Source organism: Oncorhynchus kisutch, linkage group LG3, assembly GCF_002021735.2.
Source record: "Oncorhynchus kisutch isolate 150728-3 linkage group LG3, Okis_V2, whole genome shotgun sequence".
In the NCBI taxonomy this organism is placed as follows: domain Eukaryota; kingdom Metazoa; phylum Chordata; class Actinopteri; order Salmoniformes; family Salmonidae; genus Oncorhynchus; species Oncorhynchus kisutch.
In genome coordinates, this window is record NC_034176.2 from 62,207,095 (window position 1) to 62,228,697 (window position 21,603).

Here is a 21,603-nt window from a genome sequence, read left to right on the forward strand (position 1 = left end):
ATCTCCAGTCTTGTTTAATTGTCACTCTGTCTCAGTATATCAGCTATCTGAATCCATTTTGCAGCTTATCATATGGCATGCATCACTGGCCTTATGGGGATGAAGTTTACATACACCTTAGCCAAATACATTTAAACTCAGTTCACAATTCCTGACATTTAATCCTAGTAAATATTCCCTGTCTTAGGTCAGTTAGGATCACCACTTTATTTTAAGAATGTGAAATGTCAGAATAACAGTAGAGTGATTTATTTCAGCTTTTATTTCTTTCATCACATTCCCAGTGGGTTAGAAGTTTACATACACTCGCATTGCCTTTAAATTGTTTAACTTGGGTCAAATGTTTCAGGTAGCCTTCCACAAGCTTCCCACAATAAGTTGGGTGAATTTTGCCCCATTCCTCCTGACAGCTGGTGTAACGGAGTCAGGTTCGTACACCTCAGGTTTGTAAGCCTCACAAGCTTTTTCAGTTCTGCCCACACATTTTCTATAGGAGTGAGGTTAGGGCTTTGTGATGGCCAATCCAATACCCTGACTTAGTTGTCCTTAAGCCATTTTTCCACAACTTTGGAAGTATGCTTGGGGTCATTGTCCATTTGGAACACCCATTTTTGACCAAGCTTTAACTTCCTGACTGATGTCTTGAGATGCTGTTTCAATATATTTACGTAATTTTTTTCATGATGCCATCTATTTTGTGAAGTGCACCAGTCCCTCCTGCAGCAAAGCACCCCCACAACATGATGCTGCCACCCCCGTGCTTCACGGTTGGGATGGTGTTGTTCGACTTGCAAGCCTCCAAACATAACAATGGTCATTATGGCCAAACAGTTCTATTTTTGTTTCATCAGACCAGAGGACATTTCTCCAAAAAGCATGATCTTTGTCCCCACGTGCAGTTGCAAACCGTAGTCTGGCTTTTTTATGGTGGTTTTGGAGCAGTGGCTTCTCCCTTGCTGAGCGGCCTTTCAGGTTGTGTAGATATAGGACTCGTTTTTACTGTGGATATAGATACTTTTGTACCTGTTTCCTCCAGCATCTTCACAAGGTCCATTGTTGTTGTTCTGGGATTGATTTGCACTTTTCTCACCAAAGTACGTTCATCTCTAGGAGACAGAACATGTCTCCTTCCTGAGCGTTATGACAGCTGCGTGGTCCCATGGTGTTTATACTTGCGTACTATTGTTTGTACAGATGAACATGGTACCTTCAGACATTTGGAGATTGATCCCAAGGATGAGCCAGACTTGTGGCTGTCTACCGTTTTTTATCTGAAGTCTTGGCTGATTTCCTTTGATTTCCCCATGATGTCAGGCAAAGAGGCACTGCGTTTGAAGGTTGGCCTTGAAATACATCCACAGGTACACCTCCAATTGACTCAAATGAGGTCAATTAGCCTATCAGAAGCATCTAAAGCCATGACATCATTTTCTGGAATTTTCCAAGCTGTTTAAAGGCACAGTCAACTTAGTGTATGTAAACTTCTGACCCACTGGAATTGTGATACAGTGAATTATAAGTGAAATAATCTTTCTGTAAACAATTGTTGGAAAAATGACTTGTGTCATGCACAAAGCAGATGTCCTAACCGACTTGCCAAAACAATAGTTTGTTAACAAGAAATTTGTGGAGTGGTTGAAAAACGAGTTTTAATGACTCCAACCTAAGTGTATATAAACTTCCAACTTCAACTGTATGAGGCAATCCATATACCAGTGCTGCAGGCTGGTCTCATAGACTAGACGTAACATAGTAAACGTACATCCGGTACACTCAAATAGAGCCCCACAGTGAAGGTGTCATAATACCCATAAAACCTAGCGGTCAAACAGGGAAATAGTTTTTCCACCATTGATTTTAGAAACACTTCAAATAAGGGCTGTGTGTCGTGTAGGCTTATCCTAGCGTGACGTTTTTTGATAAACATGTAAATCTCTCTCAGACAAGTTGGCCTTTATCAATATATTCAGCTCTGTTTACTCTCAGATTTGAACATGCTAATTAGCATCAAATTAGACATCTTAGAAGACTACAAATCCCTGCAAGCTCGTGTACGTCTTCTCTAGCTGACACCTTTGCTAATAGGTATTGTGTTAATTTAAAACTTACTTTAGACAGTTCACAAAATTATTAATTTAAAAACATTTAGCCAATTTATTCATGACTAAATTTAGCTAACATTAGATAGTTAATCCAGATATTCTTACCTTTGCCTTTATTCAGCTGTCTCATCCAGATCATGGTATTTGTAGTTCTTTATGATAGCCACATTAGCAGCTAATTAGCATTTCATTTTTGGGGAGTAAATGCAGGCAAATATATTGATGAAAGTCTACTTGTCAGGGGCCTCCCGAGTGGCGCAGCAGTCTAAGGCAGTGCTAGAGGCATCACTACAGACCCTGGTTTGATCCCAGGATGTGTCACAACTGGCCGTGACTTGCAGACCCATGAGGCGACACACAGCATCGTCCAGGTTAGGAGAGGGTTTGGCCGTCCGGGATGTCCTTTTCCCATTGCGCTCTAGCGACTCCTGTGGCGGGCTGGGCACATGCACGCTGACTTCAGTCACCAGTTGCACAGTGTTTCCTCTGACACATTGGTGCAACTGGCTTCCGGGTTAAGTGGGCAGTGTGTCAAGATGCAGTGCGACTTGGCAGGGTCGTGTTTCGGAGGACGCATGGCTCTCGACTTTCGCCTCTCCCGAGTTCGTACGGGAGTTGCAGCGTTGGGACAAGACTGTAACTACCAATTGGATAACATGAAATTGTGGAGAAAAAGGGGTAAAAAAATATAATAAATAAAAAAGTCACCTTGTCCTAGAGAGATTTACACAGTTATCAAAACATCATGCCTGGGTAAGCCTACACGAAACACAGCCCTTATTTCAACTGTTTCTAAAATCTCCTATGGGAAAAATGAATGGTGGAAAAACAATTAAAGCAGGACAATTAGCAAAGAGGCAACTCAAATGAACTTTGATAGCTTTTATTAGAATTTTTACATTGCTAAAAGTTACACTTATTTTTCATGCCACAAGAGGTACCGGATCTGTCCAAATAGGTTCCGGAAAGAGGAACGGAGAGGTGCCAGATCCTGTTCCGGCTCAAATTAAGCACTGACATTAACGCTAACCCCTAACCTTAACCCATAGCCTAGCTAACGTTAGCCACCTAACTAGAATTCATGACATATCATACGTTTTGCAAATTCATAACATATTGTACATTTTGCAAATTCATAACATCTTGTACATTTTGCAAATTTGTAACATATAATATGAATTGTAATTCATAACATATCATACGAAATGGGTGATGGAAATCCACAAATTAATACCATGCTAAACGTAACATATACTAAATGAAGCGTCACGGATTTACGTACAAGATAATACAAAATGCTCAGACCAGGTTGAGTGCTGACAAAATTATAAAAATACAACCCTTGTAATTTAGGTACAGTATGAAAGTTAGGCGATGACAATTAGGTTACAGGATATGAGAATTAGAGGTAACATATTTTGAGGTTCATTTTATTTGATTCATTTTAGCAATGTTGCTTGCAAAAAGGTAGCCGTTGTTCCCATAGTAGACAGACCAGGGGTACTTACGAGGTTTGGAGTCTGCTGGTTTTCTCTTCTACCTGATAACTAATTGCATCCACCTGGTGTCCCAGGTCTAAATTAGTCCCTGAATAAAAGGAACAATGAAAGCAGTGGAATTGGCTTCGAGGTCCAGAGTTGAGATGGAGGGGGATAGACAGTACTATGGTTGCTTTATGTATCACTGACCCTGAATAAGTTAGATACAGCTAACCCTTTAGGTCAATAATATGCTTTTTTTATTAACATTTTGTTGCCTTTATAATCCTGAGAGAAATTGAACTAGCTAGTAGGTAACTGTAGCTAGTTATACCTAGGTAGTTTACACATGTTAACTGACTTTTGTCAAAGTGAACCTCATTGTGACTAGCTACTTCTTTTCCTGGGGCTCATGCAAGCCTGCACACCCAAATATCACTCCAGAAACTTCAAAATAAGAAATATTGAAACGGCCAGCATTGTTGACCATTTTTCCTCTCATGCTGCAGCTTTATCTCGTCCCGAAAACAACAGAGAAATGCTGTAAAAACCAGGGTGATGCAAACGTTCTAAATTGTTTTGTCACCACCCAGTGCTTGTTTTATGGATTTTTTTGTCTTTACTCACTGAGGGGCTTTGATTAATCTTGCCCGGGTTCCCGTGTAGGCGTGTTTTGCACCGTGATTTACACTTGGTTCCCTCCCCTCTTTAGCTACTTTTTGCCATGGAACTTCCCCAGGCTTCCCGTTTTAGGGAAGCTTGGTTCACAATGAGGCTAGGTTTGATACAACTCCTAGTTTGATTATTTGGTTTTTATCCTCGCCCAGAATCATATTTTATTTTAGTGATTGATGGCAGAGTTGAAACTAAACACAGATGTTTGATTAAATATATACAGTGCCTTGCGAAAGTATTCGGCCCCCTTGAACTTTGCGACCTTTTGCCACATTTCAGGCTTCAATCATAAAGATATAAAACTGTATTTTTTTGTGAAGAATCAACAACAAGTGGGACACAATCATGAAGTGGAACGACATTTATTGGATATTTCAAACTTTTTTAACAAATCAAAAACTGAAAAATTGGGCATGCTAAATTATTCAGCTCCCTTAAGTTTATACTTTGTAGCGCCACCTTTTGCTGCGATTAAAGCTGTAAGTCGCTTAGGGTATGTCTCTATCAGTTTTGCACATCGAGAGACTGACATTTTTTCCCATTCCTCCTTGCAAAACAGCTCAAGCTCAATGAGGTTGGATGGAGAGCATTTGTGAACAGCAGTTTTCAGTTCTTTCCACAGATTCTCGATTGGATTCAGGTCTGGACTTTGACTTGGCCATTCTAACACCTGGATATGTTTAGTTTTGAACCATTCCATTGTAGATTTTGCTTTATGTTTTGGATCATTGTCGTCCCAGTCTCAGGTCTTTTGCAGACTCCATCAGGTTTTCTTCCAGAATGGTCCTGTATTTGGCTCCATCCATCTTCCCATCAATTTTAACCATCTTCCCTGTCCCTGCTGAAGAAAAGCAGGCCCAAACCATGATGCTGCCACCACCATGTTCGACAGTGGAGATGGTGTGTTGCTTTTACGCCAAACATAACGTTTTGCATTGTTGCCAAAAAGTTCAATTTTGGTTTCATCTGACCAGAGCACCTTCTTCCACATGTTTGGTGTGTCTCCCAGGTGGCTTGTGGCAAACTTTAAACTACACTTTTTATGGATATCTTTAAGAAATGGCTTTCTTCTTGCCACTCTTCCATAAAGGCCAGATTTGTGCAATATACGACTGATTGTTGTCCTATGGACAGAGTCTCCCACCTCAGCTGTAGATCTCTGCAGTTCATCCAGAGTGATCATGTGCCTCTTGGCTGCATCTCTGATCAGTCTTCTCCTTGTATGAGCTGAAAGTTTAGAGGGACGGCCAGGTCTTGGTAGATTTGCAGTGGTCTGATACTCCTTCCATTTCAATATTATCGCTTGCACAGTGCTCCTTGGGATGTTTAAAGCTTGGGAAATCTTTTTGTATCCAAATCCGGCTTTAAACTTCTTCACAACAGTATCTCGGACCTGCCTGGTGTGTTCCTTGTTCTTCATGATGCTCTCTGCGCTTTTAACGGACCTCTGAGACTATCACAGTGCAGGTGCATTTATACGGAGACTTGATTACACACAGGTGGATTGTATTTATCATCATTAGTCATTTAGGTCAACATTGGATCATTCAGAGATCCTCACTGAACTTCTGGAGAGAGTTTGCTGCACTGAAAGTAAAGGGGCTGAATAATTTTGCACGCCCAATTTTTCAGTTTTTGATTTGTTAAAAAAGTTTGAAATATCCAATAAATGTCGTTCCACTTCATGATTGTGTCCCACTTGTTGTTGATTCTTCACAAAAAAATACAGTTTTATATATTTATGTTTGAAGCCTGAAATGTGGCAACAGGTCGCAAAGTTCAAGGGGGCCGAATACTTTCGCAAGGCACTGTATATTGTAAGTGGCTAGAGCAAGTTTGATCGTAGACATTTATTTAAATATTTTATTTAAACTTTATTCAACTAGGCAAGTCAGTTAAGAACAAATTCTTACTTACAATGACGGCCTACCAAAAGGGAAAAGGCCTACTGCAGGGACGGGGGCTGGGATTAAAAATGTAACATAAATACAATATAAATATAGGACAAAACACACATCACGACAAGAGAGACAACACAACACTACATAAAGTGAGACCTAAGACAACAACATAGCAAGGCAGCAACACATGACAACACAGCATGGTAGCAACACAACATGGTAGCAGCAGAAAACATAGTACAAACATTATTGGGCACAGACAACAGCACAAAGGAAAAGATGGTAGAGACAACAATACATCACACAAAGCAGCCACAGTGTCCATGATTGAGTCTTTGAATAAAACTGTCCCGTTTGAGTATTTGTTGCAAATCTAATGGCCGAATAGTAAAGAACACCTAGCCGCTCGAGAGCACCCCGACTTGCCGATCTATAAATGATCTAGCATGGGTAGGATGGTCATCTGAATCAGGGTTAGTTTGGCAGCTGGGGTGAAAGAGGAGCGATTACAATAGAGGAAACCAAGTCTAGATTTAATTTTAACCTGCAGCTTTGATATGTGCTGAGAGAAGGACAGTGTACCGTCTAGCCATACTCCCAAGTACTTGTATGAGGTGACTACCTCAAGTTCTAAACCATCAGAGGTAGTAATCACACCTGTGGGGAGAGGGGCATTCTTCTTACCAAACCACATGACCTTTGTTTTTGAGGTGTTCAGAACATGGTTAAGGGCAGAGAAAGCTTATTGGACACTAAGTAAGCTTTGTTGAGCGTTTAACACAAATTCTGTGGAGCCCTTGAGCCTAGCCACTCACAATGCTCAGTACAGCCTCAGAATGTTGTAGTGCTTTGTTAAGCAGCACTGGTAAAGTAACATCCATGGCCTTGTGTAAATGTGCCATTGATCTCCTTCCACTTGGTATAGGAGAGTCAGTTCCATTTCCACATCTTTGAAGGCATGCTGATCCAACTGCTTGGCTAGATGTCATGTGTCCTTGTCAGTTAGGCTGTAAATAGAAACATGCAGAGGAAGCCTTTGTAGAGTCCCCTAGCTGAGGGCAGAAACATGTCATGACATCATCATGCGCTGGATGATTAATTCAGACACTCAAGTTGTATTTTATACTCTGCCACTTCACAGGAGAATGGGTTTTAATTAAAAAAGATGGCTCGGCTCTTGCATGGGTGAGATATTTTTAATTAACACCACATGAAAAACAATGTGTCTCTCAACCAATTGAATGTGTTTGTTTACTCAAAATTGAAGTGTTGCTGGATTGAGGAAGAAGAGGATATTATTATTATTTCTCTCCTCACACCTTTCCTCCCTAATGTTTCTCACATTCAGAAGTCTACATCTGGACTTTCCACACTCCCCGTTCAGTACCATCTATGGAGTGCCCATCAACAGCCCTGGGACACTCTACCCCTCTGAGTTGCCCCCGTCATATGAGTCTGTGGTGGGGTTGGGGATGGGGCAGACCCATGCCAGTCAGGTGAGTATCACTACCATCCTTCCCCCATAAAAGACCAGTGTACTAGCCAGCCTCTTTCTAACATTACACATTGTCTATTCACAGTCAGAGTAGTTTAGAACCCCTCTCACTGTTGAATACGTCCCTGTTTACATGCACATTGTAAGAACACAACTACAAAGGAGAGTGCTAAGAAAGGCATTTTGGCTTCAGAAGAAGTTGTTGTATGAGATCACAAAGAGAGAAGGAGAAGTACACAGAGAGAAGCTAGCCAGTTAGACTCAGTTGATGTTTCTATTTGGGTTGAGGATTAGTGAGGTGAGAGGATTTTATGCTCCTCTCTCTCTCTCTCTCTCTGTGTAAATTGCTGCCACAGGCTCTAATAAAGGACAAATAATAAAGACGTGTAACATTTCCTTATGCAGATGACCCAATTCACTGCTGACCTCATAAGGCCTCCCCTAAGGCAGCAGCACACACATACAGTGCATTCAGAAAGTATTCAGACCCTTTGACTTTTTCCATATTTTGTTACATTTCAGCCTTATTCTAAATTGGATTAAATAGTTTCCCTCCCCTCATCAATCTACACACAATACCATATAATAACAAAGCAAAAACAGGTTTTTAGATTATTTTTTTGCAAATGTATTAAAAATGTAAAAAACTGAAATATCACATTAATTTACATAAGTATCCAGACCCTTTACTCATTACTTTGTTGAAGAACCTTTGGCAGCGATTACAGCCTCGAGTCTTCTTGGGTATGACGCTACAAGCTTGGCACACCTGTATTTGGGGAGTTTCTCCCATTCTTCTCTGCAGATCCTCTCAAGCTTTTTCCGGTTGGATGGGGAGAGTCACTGCACATCTATTTTCAGGTCTTTGCAGGGATCTGGCTTGGCCCTTCAAGTACATTCAGAGACTTGCCCCGAAGCCACTCCTGCGATGTCTTGACTGTGCGCTTAGGGCCATTGTCCTGTTGGAAGGTGAACCTTCGCCCCAGTCTGAGATCCTGAGCGCTATGGAGCAGGTTTTCATCAAGGATGTCTCTGTAATTTTCTCTGTTCATCTTTCCCTTGATCCTGACTAGTCTCCCAGTCCCTGCTGCTGAAAAACATCCCCACAGCATGATGCTGCCACCACCATGCTTCGCCGTTGGGATGGTGGCAGGTTTCCTCCAGATGTCACGCTTGACATTCAGGCAAAAGAGTTCAATCTTGGTTTCATCAGACCAGAGAATCTCATTTTTCATGGTCTGAGAGTCTTTAGGTGCCTTTTGGCAAACTCCAAGCGGGCTGTCATGTGCCTTTTACTGAGGAGTAGCTTCCGTTTGGCCACTCTACCATGAAGGCCTGATTGGTGGAGTGCTGCAGAGATGGGCAGATATGGTTGTCCTCTAGAAGGTCCCCCCATCTCCACAGTCACCTCCCTGACCAAGGCCCTTCTCCCCGGATTGCTCAGTTTGGCCGGGCTGCCAGCTCTAAGAAGGGCCTTGGTGGTTCCAAACTTCTTCCATTTAAGAATGATGGAGGCCACTGTGTTCTTGGGGACCTTCAATGCTGCAGAATGTTTTTGGAACCCTTCCCCAGATTGGTGCTTCGACACAATCCTGTCTTGGAGCTCTACAGACATCTCCTTTGACCTCATGGCTTTTTCCTTCTCTGACATGCACTGTCCACTGTTGGACCTTATATAGACCGATGTGTGCCTTTCCAAATCATGTCCAATCAATTTAATTTATCACAAGTGGACTCCAATCAAGTTGTTGAAACATCTCAAGGATGATCAATGGAGACAGGAGCTCAATTTCTAATCTCATAGCAAAAGGTTTGAATACTTATGTAAATAAGGTATATGTTTTTTTTTATATACAGTTGAAGTCGGATGTTTACATACACTTAGATTGGAGTCATTAAAACTCGTTTTCAACCACTCCACAAATTTCTTGTTAACAAACTACTGTTTTGGCAAGTCGGTTAGGACATTACTTTGTGCAAGACACAGGTCATTTTTACAACTGTTGTTTACAGACAGATTTTTTCACTTATAATTCACTGTATCACAATTCCAGTGGGTCAGAAGTTTACATACACTAAGTTGATTGTGCCTTTAAACAGCTTGGAAAATTCCAGAAAATGATGTCATGGCTTTAGAAGCTTCTGATAGGCTAATTGACATAATTTGAGTCAATTGGAGGTGTACCTGTGGATGTATTTCAAGGTCTACCTTCAAAACTCTCTTTGCTTGACATCATGGGAAAATCTAAAGAAATCAGCCAAGACTTCAGAAGAAAATTGTAGATCTCCACAAGTCTGGTTCATCCTTAGGAGCAATTTCCAAATGCCTGAAGGTACCATGTTCATCTGTACAAACAATAGTACGCAAGTATAAACACCATGGGACCACGCAGCCATCATACTGCTCAGGAAGGAGACATGTTCTGTCTCCTAGAGATGAATGTACTTTGGTGAGAAAAGTGCAAATCAATCCCAGAACAACAGCAATGGACCTTGTGAAGATGTTGGAGGAAACAGGTACAAAAGTATCTATATCCACAGTAAAGCGAGTCCTATATCTACACAACCTGAAAGGCCGCTCAGCAAGGAAGAAGCCACTGGTACAAAACCGCCATAAAAAAGCCAGACTAAGGTTTGCAACTGCACGTGGGGACAAAGATCGTACTTTTTGGAGAAATGTCCTCTGGACTGATGAAACAAAAATAGAACTGTTTGGCCATAATGACCATTGTTATGTTTGGAGGACAAAGGTGGGAGGCTTGCAAGCCGAACAACACCATCCCAACCGTGCAGCACGGTGGTGGCAGCATCATGTTGTGGGGGTACTTTGCTGCAGGAGGGACTAGTGCACTTCACAAAATCATCATGATGAGGAAAATTACGTGGATATATTGAAACAACATCTCAAGACATCAGTCAGGAAGTTAAGCAAGGAGGCCTACAAACCTGACTCAGTTACACCAGCTCTGTTAGGGGAATGGGGCAAAATTCACCCAACTTATTGTGGGAAGCTTGTGGAAGGCTACCTGAAACGTTTTAACCAAGTTAAACAAGTTAAAGACAATACTACCAAATACTAATTGAGTGTATGTAAACTTCTGACCCACTGGGAATGTGATGAAAGAAATCAAAGCTGAAATAAATTACTCTACTATTATTCTGACATTTCACATTCTTAAAATAAAGTGATGATCCTAACTGACCTAAGACAGGGAATATTTACTAGGATTAAATGTCAGGAATTGCGAAAAACTGAGTTTAAATGTATTTAGCTAAGGTATATGTAAACTTCTGGCTTCAACTGTATATTTGCAAAAGTTTCAGAACCTGCTTTTGCTTTGTTGTGGGGTATTGTGTGTAGATTGATGAGGAAAACAATTTATTTAATTGATTTTAGAATAAGGCTGTAACCTAACAAAATGTGGGAAAAGTCAAGGGGTCTGAATACTTTCCGAGTGTACTAGAAGTGTGATGGAAAAAGTCTAATTTAGATGAGATACAGAAGACACATCTTGTCTGGTAGAACATCAGAGCGGGTATAGATTTCAGTTTGATGAGTTTAACGTAACATCCTGTTTTTCCTTTGAACTCAATCATGGAGGTACTATTGTTGTCCACCTGGAGAAAATGTGAGATGTCACTTCTTCAAGAAATATAGTTGGTTTCCTGTTGAATGCAGTTGAGTCGTTCCACCAATTGGGTACCTTTTGAGAAGTGGAACTTGGTAAAGAAAATAACATTTGATTTCATCTCATTTTAATATTGTCATTAAGAGCACATGTTCAACTTCCTAAAAAACATGTTTTCCCATCTCTTGGGGTTCAATTAAAAAAATGTAATTGTAATAGTGATTGCCTATAAGTGCCAAATATAGTAACAGGGTTGACGATTTCATCTTAAATCAGCCATACATCCCCTTGTGACAGGGGGATTGAAGCTTGTTGTGTGCAACAGGGAGTGCAATTGAATGCAAGCTTAACCAAAAATGCCATTCAATCATTGGCGCAGTCATCTGTTTAGGGCTGAGTGGTGCTTTATGGCTCTCCTAAGACAGACAAGGGCTTATGTCTCTTACATGACAGTGAAGGCGAAACCACAGGAGACAAAGACATAGGAATCAAATCTATAACAAAGCTGGGTCGTTCCACAAAAAGAGTGCCTTTTGTGTCCCTTTGATATTTTAAGAGACATTGGTGCACCAACATTTTAGAGCAAAATATATTATTTTCTCTAAAATGTAATACCAAAAGGCTTCCCTTCCTCTTTTAGAGCTCTCTGCACAGATCTCCTGAAAATGATCTTCTAACAAAGATTCTGTGAATAAGGTCAAATCAATATAGAGTTTTCTCACCTGAAGTACATGCCTTTGAAGTGTTGATGCAGGGAAAGCACCTCAGGGGACTGGCTACTGTTAGATGTATGCCTCATAGGGGAGCAGCTGCAATAGGAGGGATCTAGATTCCCCCTGAATAGACATTCTAGTCGCTCACCTCTTGCAGGTTGACAAGAATAGAGGTATGGACCCGAAATGATCAGTTTGTACAGGTGACTGCAGCTTATGAACGGTAAGACAGAGGTATTGTATTGGAACATACTTTATATTAAATGGTACTACAGACACTACACAGTGTTACATGCTTCTAAGACCCTGATTATCCTTCCATATTCACTGCTATGATTTAGAAATACTCATCATGATGGGATGAGAAAGCAAGCACACTTAACACATAACATAATAAGCATTCAATTATTTAGGAACAGTTCACCACCTCTAAAATGTCAATGGAATTCCTGATGTGGAGTGGGTGATGTGTGCTTAGAGAGCTCTCTACTGGCCAGAGTGTGGTACTGAGCACATGGTTGCCAGATGTGTCGGGAAGAAGCAGCAGCCTCTGACAGATGTTCTCCAAAAGGATTCTCTGCCTCTCCCACCTGTTCCTTATCTTTAACAAGGGTTTCACTAATGGCAGATTTATTTGGTTTCCTCACTCACTATCCCTTTGGAAATGTGTGTCTCCTTTGTTAACTGTAAGAACTAATCATGTGTGTGTGTGTGTGTGTGTGTGTGTGTGTGTGTGTGTGTGTGTGTGTGTGTGTGTGTGTGTGTGTGTGTGTGTGTGTGTGTGTGTCTGTCTGTCCATGTGCTCCTCTCTGCAGGTCACTACCAGCATTGATCAGTCCAGCCTCTGTGAGAGAAACGCCACAGCTGGTCTCAGTACTCAGGGTAAGGAAGGCTTAATCACTATCGCCACAGCCACCCCTCACACGACTTTGACTGTGTGTGTGAACAGGCCGGTGTATCTCACCCATAGGGTTGAGCCATGTTTGATATCTATGCCTGTACTATAATTTGGTGCAGCTGATGCTTGTGCTCTCCTGTGTCTTGTCCCAGGCTCGGTGGACAGTGCCTCTCTAATGGTATCAGAGGAGGTAGCAGAAATTCCAGACCACAGTTGCTCCTCAGAGGATCTCTGTTCCCTGGAGGTGCAGGGCTCTGACTCCTCTCCCTATGGCACGCTGCACACCGCCCCCACTGATGGCAGCTCCATCAGTCTAGAGTTCAGTGCCCGCTTCTCCCACCGCCACCGCGGCCTGGCCCGGGTCGACTACACTAGCTACAGCGAGTCCTGCCACACCCAGGACTCCATACCCCACTCTCCAGACCGGTCCTTAGAGAACGTCAACATACTGGAGCACGAGGAGCCCAAGGGAGGAGTAAAGCTACACGCAAACCTCAGAGAACGAGCCAGTAGGAGGCAGCTGATTCTTCCTGTCCCTCCTACTCCTCCCTCCCTGCCCTCTGCCTCCCCCTCTGCAGCCGCAGCCACAGCCTCCGTAGAGGTAGCCACAGCAGCCCAGAGCCTCCCTGCCTGCCCCTCCACGTCCCCCCCTTCCCGGCCCCGTGGCTCCCGGCTGTGCTTCAGTGTGTGGTCCCCATCCTCCTCTTCCTCCTGCCCGGCCTCGCAGCCCCCTTCTACCTCAGCGCCCGCAGAGCGACCCCGCATGCTCCGGTCTGGCAGGAGGTATCGCAAGCTGGCTCGCATCGTACGCTCCACCAGCGACCCCATCTCCTGTACCTCCATATCTGGAAGTACGTGAGTTGTTCCTGTGTCGGCACGGCATTGTTCCCCATGTGTTGTTTAGGAAAGATCCGGTCATTACTGTTGAGATGAACTGGGTTAATCAGACCACATAGGCAGCTAGCATCACTTCATTTGGTGAAATGCAAATAATATACTTTAGCATAAGTACTTGTTCACCATAAGGCTAACATCTCCCTCTGCAGGTGACAGCTGTGGCTGCCCCTCTGCAAGCAACCCTCCTCCTGAAGATTCTCCTCAGACTTCACCAGAGCAAGGTAATGCCCACCCCACCAGAGCCTTTTACCACCTCTCTACTATGTGCGCCTTTCACATCTCCCCACCAGATCACTCCCCACCTAACCTGGCAGTCTACACATACAGTACCTCTGGTGAAAACACCCATTTAGACCAGCGACTCGTAGGTGAAAATAGCGTTCACCTACAGAATGTGCAAATGTGTTGAATATGTTGAGTCCCGCCTGATTGGATGTTGTATGTTTGTGTCTTTGGTGTGTTCAGAGTCTACAGAGGTGGCAGCTCCTCCCCACGCCGCTGCCAAAGTCAGCACCCGCAGTGGTAGGAAGCAGAAGGAGGGGAGGAAAGTGGACATCCGCCTCAAACCGCGAGCCCTGCACACGGTCTCCAACGAGCGCCCACACTCTCTGGCTGACCTCAAGACGTATAAAGACACCAAAATCCTGGTGGCCAAATTCCTGGAGCACTCCAGCTGCAGTCTACCTCCAGAGGTCCAGCAGGTGGTCAACAGCATCAAGTATGTCATCAAGTCTGACGAGAGACACATGGAGGAAGCTATATTCAGTGCCAATGTCATAGATCAGGTAAGTCTATCGATGAGCATGAGTATGAATGCATATGAAAAAAAGCTGGTCTGATAACTTAATGAAACCATTGTTGGATCATTCTGGGCTAAACTGTTGGTCTGTTGGTCAGGTGATGACACAGTCACAACGCATCATCGGCAGCCCAAGGAAGCGTGCCCATGAAGACCTGCACCTCCAAAGCTGTGGGGCCTTGAGTTCCCCTTTCTCATCCCTGCGGCGTCCACCTACAGCACCAGGGCCTCCCAACCCCCCTCCTCCCCTGGACTCCTCTCCCTCACCCTCTGAACGCACTCAAAGCCTTTTGTGTAGAGAGACCATCCTTTGACCGCCCTCCCTCCCCACCAAGGACTCAACCCCTATCTCTATCTCATAGTGCCCTGTGAGACTGTGCCAAGACATTAGCAGAAACAAACTCAGTAAGTCATGTCTGGACTGGATTGGCTTCTGTTCTCTCTCATATCAAAAACACCAGAATGTTCTTTTCTCCCTCAAGGGATTTTTTAAAGTCTCAACCTTGTAAAACATACTTGTAAGCCAACTAAATGGAGATGTCATGATGAAAAACTAGTGCTCTACTTTATCAAAAGGAAAAAAACAACTTTGTATTAAAACTGTGAACTGAACAGACTTGGGATGGTACTAGCTCCTGCAGACTTTGTGGATTCTAACTCTGATTGGCTGAATACTGTGTTCCACTGCAGGACAGAGAACTTTACAAAAGTGGATTATTTAACTTACCTCAATGTGTTACAATTCTTATCAGTGTTACAATAAAATATGACTTTCTATGTTGTAGTCGACCTCCTTCTTTCAACAATGGGATATCATTTGAACATGACATACATTTTTAGGAGGCACGAGAGGTGCAGAAGTCCATACTTAAAGAAGATGCATGGCGCAACTGAATAGTTTAGAAGAAGAATAAAATACTGTGTCAATGTACAAAACACACAAATTGTGTAATATTTTTAAAAACCTTGGTCATTGTAACTTACGAAATATCAATATCTTGCGGTTTAACAAACTATTCTGAATCAGATTGGTTGCCATCCAATTGGCAAAAGATTTTCAGGTGAATATTCTAAAATCTACATAGAAACAATATGCACATTTTCCCAACAGAGGTGTTTCCATCAAACTGACTTATTAGCGGATAAAATGCTGTGCGTGATGACGTAGTGTACATAAAATTACTTTTGCACTTAACTTTTCATGTTCTGAATAAATCAATTGAAGTTTAAAGGGATAGTTTATCCAAATTACAAAATTACATATTGGTTTTCTTACCCTGCAAGCAGTCTATGGACAAGGTATGACAGCAATCCACACTTTGGTTTAGTTTCCCTGGCACTGTTTCCATATACTAACCTTTTAAGATTTTTGACACAAATCCCATTCAAGTCATGGGACATATATTATACTTTTTCTGGCTGTCACGCCTTGGTCATAGTGTTTTGTGTTTTCGTTATATATTTTGGTCAGGCCAGGGTGTGACAGGGGTTTATGTTATTGTATTTCGTATTGGGGTTTGTAGTATTTGGGATCGCGGCTGATTAGGGGTGTTGTATAGGCTTGGCTGCCTGAGGCGGTTCTCAATCAGGAGTCAGGTGATTCACGTTGTCTCTGATTGGGAACCGTATTTAGGTAGCCTGAGTTCGCTTTGTATTTTGTGGGTGATTGTTCCTGTCTCTGTGTAGTTTCACCAGATAGGCTGTAATAAGTTTCACGTTCCGTTTGTTGTTTTTGTATTTATTCAGTTATTTCATGTATCATCATTTCATTCATTAAAGACATGAGTAACCACCACGCTGCATTTCGGTCCTCTCTTTCAACAAACGAAGAACGCCGTTACAGAATCACCCACCACACTCGGACTGAGCAGCGTGTTAACAGGCAGCAGCGAAAGGAGGACGTTATGGACAGCAATGGCACGGAGTATACGACGTGGGAAGAAATCGACAGGTGGGCGGCCGACCCAGAGAGAGTGCAGGAGCCCGCCTGGGATTCGCTAGTTCAGTGCGAAGAAGGCTATAGGCGAATGGAGTTGGAGAAACAGACACGGCGGCGCAGAGCGAAGCCCGAAAAGCAGCCCCAAAAATGTATTGGGGGGGGGCTCAGAGGGAGAGTGGCTGAGTCAGGAGATAGACCTGAGCCAACTCTCCCTGTTTATCGTGAAGAGCCAAGGAGGAGACCAGAACCAGAGCCGGTGTTGGAGGTGAGCGAAACAGAGACTGTGAAGGAGTTAATGGGGAAGTTGGAGGAGAGAGAAATGAGGGAGTTGCTGTGTTGGTGCTTTTTGCATGGAATTCGCCCCACGGAACGTGTTGGGGATTTGATGGCACCTGGGTTAGCGCTCCATACTCGTCCTGAGGTGCGTGTTAGTCGGCTGGTGAAGTTGGTGCCAGCCTCACGTACCAGGCCTCCTGTGCACATCCCTAGCCTTGCACGTCCTGTGCCAACACTGCTCTCAAGATCTCCAGTACGCCTTCACGGTCTAGCCCATCCTGTGCCACCTCCACATTCCAGTCCTCCGGTAGCAGCTCCCTGCACCAGGCTTCCTGTGTGTGTCCTCGATCCAGTACCACCAGTTCCAGCACCACGCATCAGGCCTACAGTGCGCCTCGCCTCTCCTGCGCTGTCGGAGTCTCCCGCCTGTTCAGCGCAGTCGGAGCCTTTCACCTCTCCTGCGCTGCCGGAGTCTCTCGCCTGTTCAGCGCAGCCAGCGCTTTTCTCCTCTCCTGTGCTGCTGGAGTCTCCCGCCTGTTTAGCGCAGCCAGAGCCTTTCTCCTCTACAGCGCTGCCGGAGTCTCCCGCCTGTTTAGCGCAGACAGAGCTGCCAGACTGCAGGGAGCAGCCTGAGCTGTCAGTCTGCATGGAGCAGCCAGAGCTGTCAGTCTACATGAAGCAGCCCGAGCTGCCAGTCTGCATGAAGCAGCCAGTCTACATGGAGCAGCCAGAGCTGTCAGTCTGCATGAAGCAGCCAGAGCTGTCAGTCTGCATAGAGCAGCCAGAGCTGCCAGTCTGCAAGGAGCCGCCAGTCTGCAAGGAGCCGCCAGTCTGCAAGGAGCCGTCAGTCTGCAAGGAGCCGTCAGTCTGCAAGGAGCCGCCAGTTTGCCCAGTGTCGCCAGTCTGCCCAGCGTCGCCAGTCTGCCCAGCGTCGCCAGTCTGCCCAGCGTCGCCAGTCTGCCCAGCGTCGCCAGTCTGCCCAGCGCCGCCAGTCTGCCCAGCGTCGCCAGTCTGTCAGGATCAGTTAGATCCACCAGTCAGCCAGGATCCACCAGTCTGCCAGGATCCGCCAGAAGTGCCAGTCAGTCAGGATCCGCCAGTAGTGCCAGTCGGCCAGGATCCGCCAGTCAGCCAGGATCCACCAGTCAGCCAGGATCCGCCAGTCTTCCAGGATCCGCCAGAAGTGCCAGTCAGCCAGGATCCGCCAGAAGTGCCAGTCAGCCAGGGTCGGCCAGGATCCGCCAGTCGGCCAGGATCCGCCAGTCGGCCAGGATCCGCCAGTCGGACAGGATCCGCCAGTCGGCCAGGATCTGCCAGTCGGCCAGGATCCGCCAAAAGTGCCAGTCAGCCAGGATCCATCAGTCATCCAGGATCAGCCAGGATCCGCCAGTAGTGCCAGTCGGCCAGGATCTGCCAGTCGGCCAGGATCCGCCAGTCGGCCAGGATTCGCCAGTCGGCCAGGATTCGCCAGTCAGCCAGGATCCACCAGTCAGCCAGACTCTTCCAGATCTGCCAGTCAACCAGACTCTTCCAGATCCGCCAGTCAGCCAGACTCTTCCAGATCTGCCAGTCAGCCAGACTCTTCCAGATCTGCCAGTCAGCCAGACTCTTCCAGATCTGCCAGTCAGCCAGACTCTTCCAGATCTGCCAGTCAGCCAGACTCTTCCAGATCTGCCAGTCAGCCAGACTCTTCCAGATCTGCCAGTCAGCCAGACTCTTCCAGATCTGCCAGTCAGCCAGTCTCTTCCAGATCAGCCAGTCAACCAGTCTCTTCCAGATCAGCCAGTCAACCAGTCTCTTCCAGATCAGCCAGTCAACCAGTCTCTTCCAGATCTGCCAGTCAACCAGTCTCTTCCAGATCTGCCAGTCAACCAGTCTCTTCCAGATCTGCCAGTCAACCAGTCTCTTCCAGATCTGCCGGTCAACCAGTCTCTTCCAGATCTGCCGGTCAACCAGTCTCTTCCAGATCTGCCGGTCAACCAGAATCTTCCAGATCTGCCGGTCAACCAGAACCGTATTTAGGTAGCCTGAGTTCGCTTTGTATTTCGTGGGTGATTGTTCCTGTCTCTGTGTAGTGTTCACCAGATAGGCTGTAATAAGTTTCACGTTCCGTTTGTTGTTTTTGTATTTATTCAGTTATTTCATGTATCGTCATTTCATTCATTAAAGACATGAGTAACCACCACGCTGCATTTCGGTCCTCTCTTTCAACAAACGAAGAACGCCGTTACACTGGCGTAATTTCCAAATTATGTGAAAGTATCTAAAAATCGATTGTGAACCTCAAAGTCACTTAAAGATGTTTTAAACATTTTCTCTTATTGATCCAGACAGGTGAGTGTCATCGTGACATGCAGCACTTTAGGGTGGACCCATGGGTGAAATTAGATTACATTTTTTCCGGTACTATGTGTGCACACCCCAAAAAATGATGGGCCTAATCAAAGAAGTACACAGAATCCCTGTGGGCCTAGTCCTAAAGATGTATCATTTAACTTTTAAAATGTACAATATTACCTTTTATTGTGGCATAACCACAACTAGTCATAATGTTTTCATCTGATTCTCAAACATTCACTTCAAAGGGCTCCTTTACTAGGCACCCGCGCACATTCATCCACTCGCAACACATTTCCCACCTCCAAACAGAGGTAAATGGAAAGAGACATCCGTTACACAAAACACCAAAAAGTGTAATGACACATGACATTTGGTGATTGTCATTAGGCTAGAATGTATGCATCCACTGCTGTCCCACGTCTCGGGTTTCCGGCACTATTAATCTCAGTTTTCTTGAAATGTTGTTTTAATTATTGTGATAGACTCATGTTTTAACAATACGGTTTACCCCCACTATTTATTTTGCTGGGACTCTGCACCACCTTACTTTCACCCCTGGAGGCACCTACCTGTCTCAATCAATGAGAGAATATTTCTAATAGACAAGATGACGATGTACACATACTTCATGGAGCAAAACATTTTATTTTAATAACGGAGCATTTCCAAAATTCTAACGACGCGGACATTTTAGAAGATAAATGTTTTGCCGAACGAAGATAGTATCACCAAGTTAAGGTTGGTCGGAAATTCGCTGCTACGCCAAACAGTACCTATCCTGTAACGGCTAATGGAGCATCGATATGTATTGGAACATTTGCATGAAGCTCATGACGTTCTGAAGTAACGTCATAACCTATTCCATCTGCTTATAAACTCCTCATGCTTTTACATGTTGTGGTGGTAGTAGGCTACAACATCATCGTTTACGACATGGATTTTCTATCAATATTTACGCATAAAACCTTTCCATCGCAATTGTTGCATAATCTATTTTACCTACTCCAAAATATCCGACCTTCTACTTTAAATGTGTATTGTCACAGCCTCCCTATTCATTTATTTCTCGTATCTATCCCTGTGGATCCGCCTACTGTTCTGGAGTGTGAATTCATTATACTTTGTAAGACAAAAAGGGATGGGACAAGGGGGAAAAAACTGCCCTACCAACTAACCCTAGACCCTTCAAAACCTCACCACTATCTGATCCTGCAACAGGCCAGCAGCCTGGGAGGACTTGACACTATCTTGTAACACACATTGTAACTCTTCTGCAGTAAAATCACGTACACCCAAGTACTTTTCTGCAGCACAACATATTTTTTTCTGTGATTTGTTCCATTTCTGCAGTACAGTTGATAACGATGGGTATGAACCCTAAGAAACACACTTACTGAAACACATGTTGTTCCTATCAATCTCTATAGGCCTTATCCTAATCACAGGAATCCTCTTAGAATCCCTCAGCCTGGACCCCATCTTCCTCTACTACTCTCTTAACTGCCTTAGCATATGACACCTTCTATACTACTCTGATCCTGGCAACCTCAACCTACCTTTCTCTCACCGGACACTTCTGATCTCCAGCACCATGGGTACCCCTAGAGTTAACACACAACTTTTCCCACCAATACTACATATTCCGTTGTCTTGTTTCCTCCTGTAAACTTATCACATCTAGGAATCTTCCTCCAACACCGAGGCATCCCCAGTTGTTTCAGGAGCGGCACCTGGAACCGACGTCACCAAAATAATATATATCAACTCCACGATGCTTCCAATTGTGGAGTCAGCATTCTGTAAGGACAGACTCTGGAGGAGTCCTCCAGAAGAGGAGGAGGAATGTCGTTACAGAAATTCACTTTTTTTATGAGGATTCTAGAATATTCACATGAAAATCTGTCGCCAATTGGATGGACATTTAGTTAGAGTGTAATTTTACCAATGGGTATGCTGTTTCCATAAGGCCTGTCATTACTTATTTTATGCGTTCCATACGCATGAAATGGTTGTATGGAAACAGAGACCAGAGGGGAAGTGAGAGGTTCCACTCTCAACAAAATCCTTGCAAAATAAGCCCAATGCATCTTTACGGGCTTATTTTGGATTTATCTTGTCCCATTGTTAGGTTGAAGATATGGGCATCTCGTCATTGTATTCAGATAATGGATGGAAACCTGGTTATTGTAGCCTACATCAACGTGACATGGTTGTTTCACTTCAACCTTTTTTACCAGACCACTAACCAGAGGGGTATACGACAAATCTTAATCAATGAGTTAGCCAGATAACATGCCCCAAATATTCTGAAATAACTTTTTATTTTTTAAAACACATATCAAAGTTGAACTTTCTTAATGAAACAGGAAATCAGTAGGTGTAGTTATTTATGGTTGTTTATCAAAGTCAGCTGGCTAACTCATTGATCCTGCTTTGTAGTATACCCCTCAGGTATGGCATT

The 21,603-nt window shown here is 44.1% G+C and overlaps 1 protein-coding gene across 1 annotated transcript in view; it reads left to right on the plus strand.

Annotated features, from left to right (window-relative positions):
* LOC109874472 (protein FAM189A1) overlaps positions 1-15,365 on the plus strand; it is a 139,184-nt gene extending 123,819 nt beyond the window's left edge. The window contains exons 7-12 of the mRNA XM_031810206.1: positions 7,505-7,652; positions 12,809-12,875; positions 13,044-13,742; positions 13,938-14,009; positions 14,254-14,573; positions 14,686-15,365. Coding sequence (XP_031666066.1) covers positions 7,505-7,652; positions 12,809-12,875; positions 13,044-13,742; positions 13,938-14,009; positions 14,254-14,573; positions 14,686-14,901 — 1,522 coding nt within the window. The 3' untranslated portion in view covers positions 14,902-15,365. The remainder of the gene's footprint in view (positions 1-7,504; positions 7,653-12,808; positions 12,876-13,043; positions 13,743-13,937; positions 14,010-14,253; positions 14,574-14,685) is intronic.
* Positions 15,366-21,603: the final 6,238 nt, after the last annotated feature.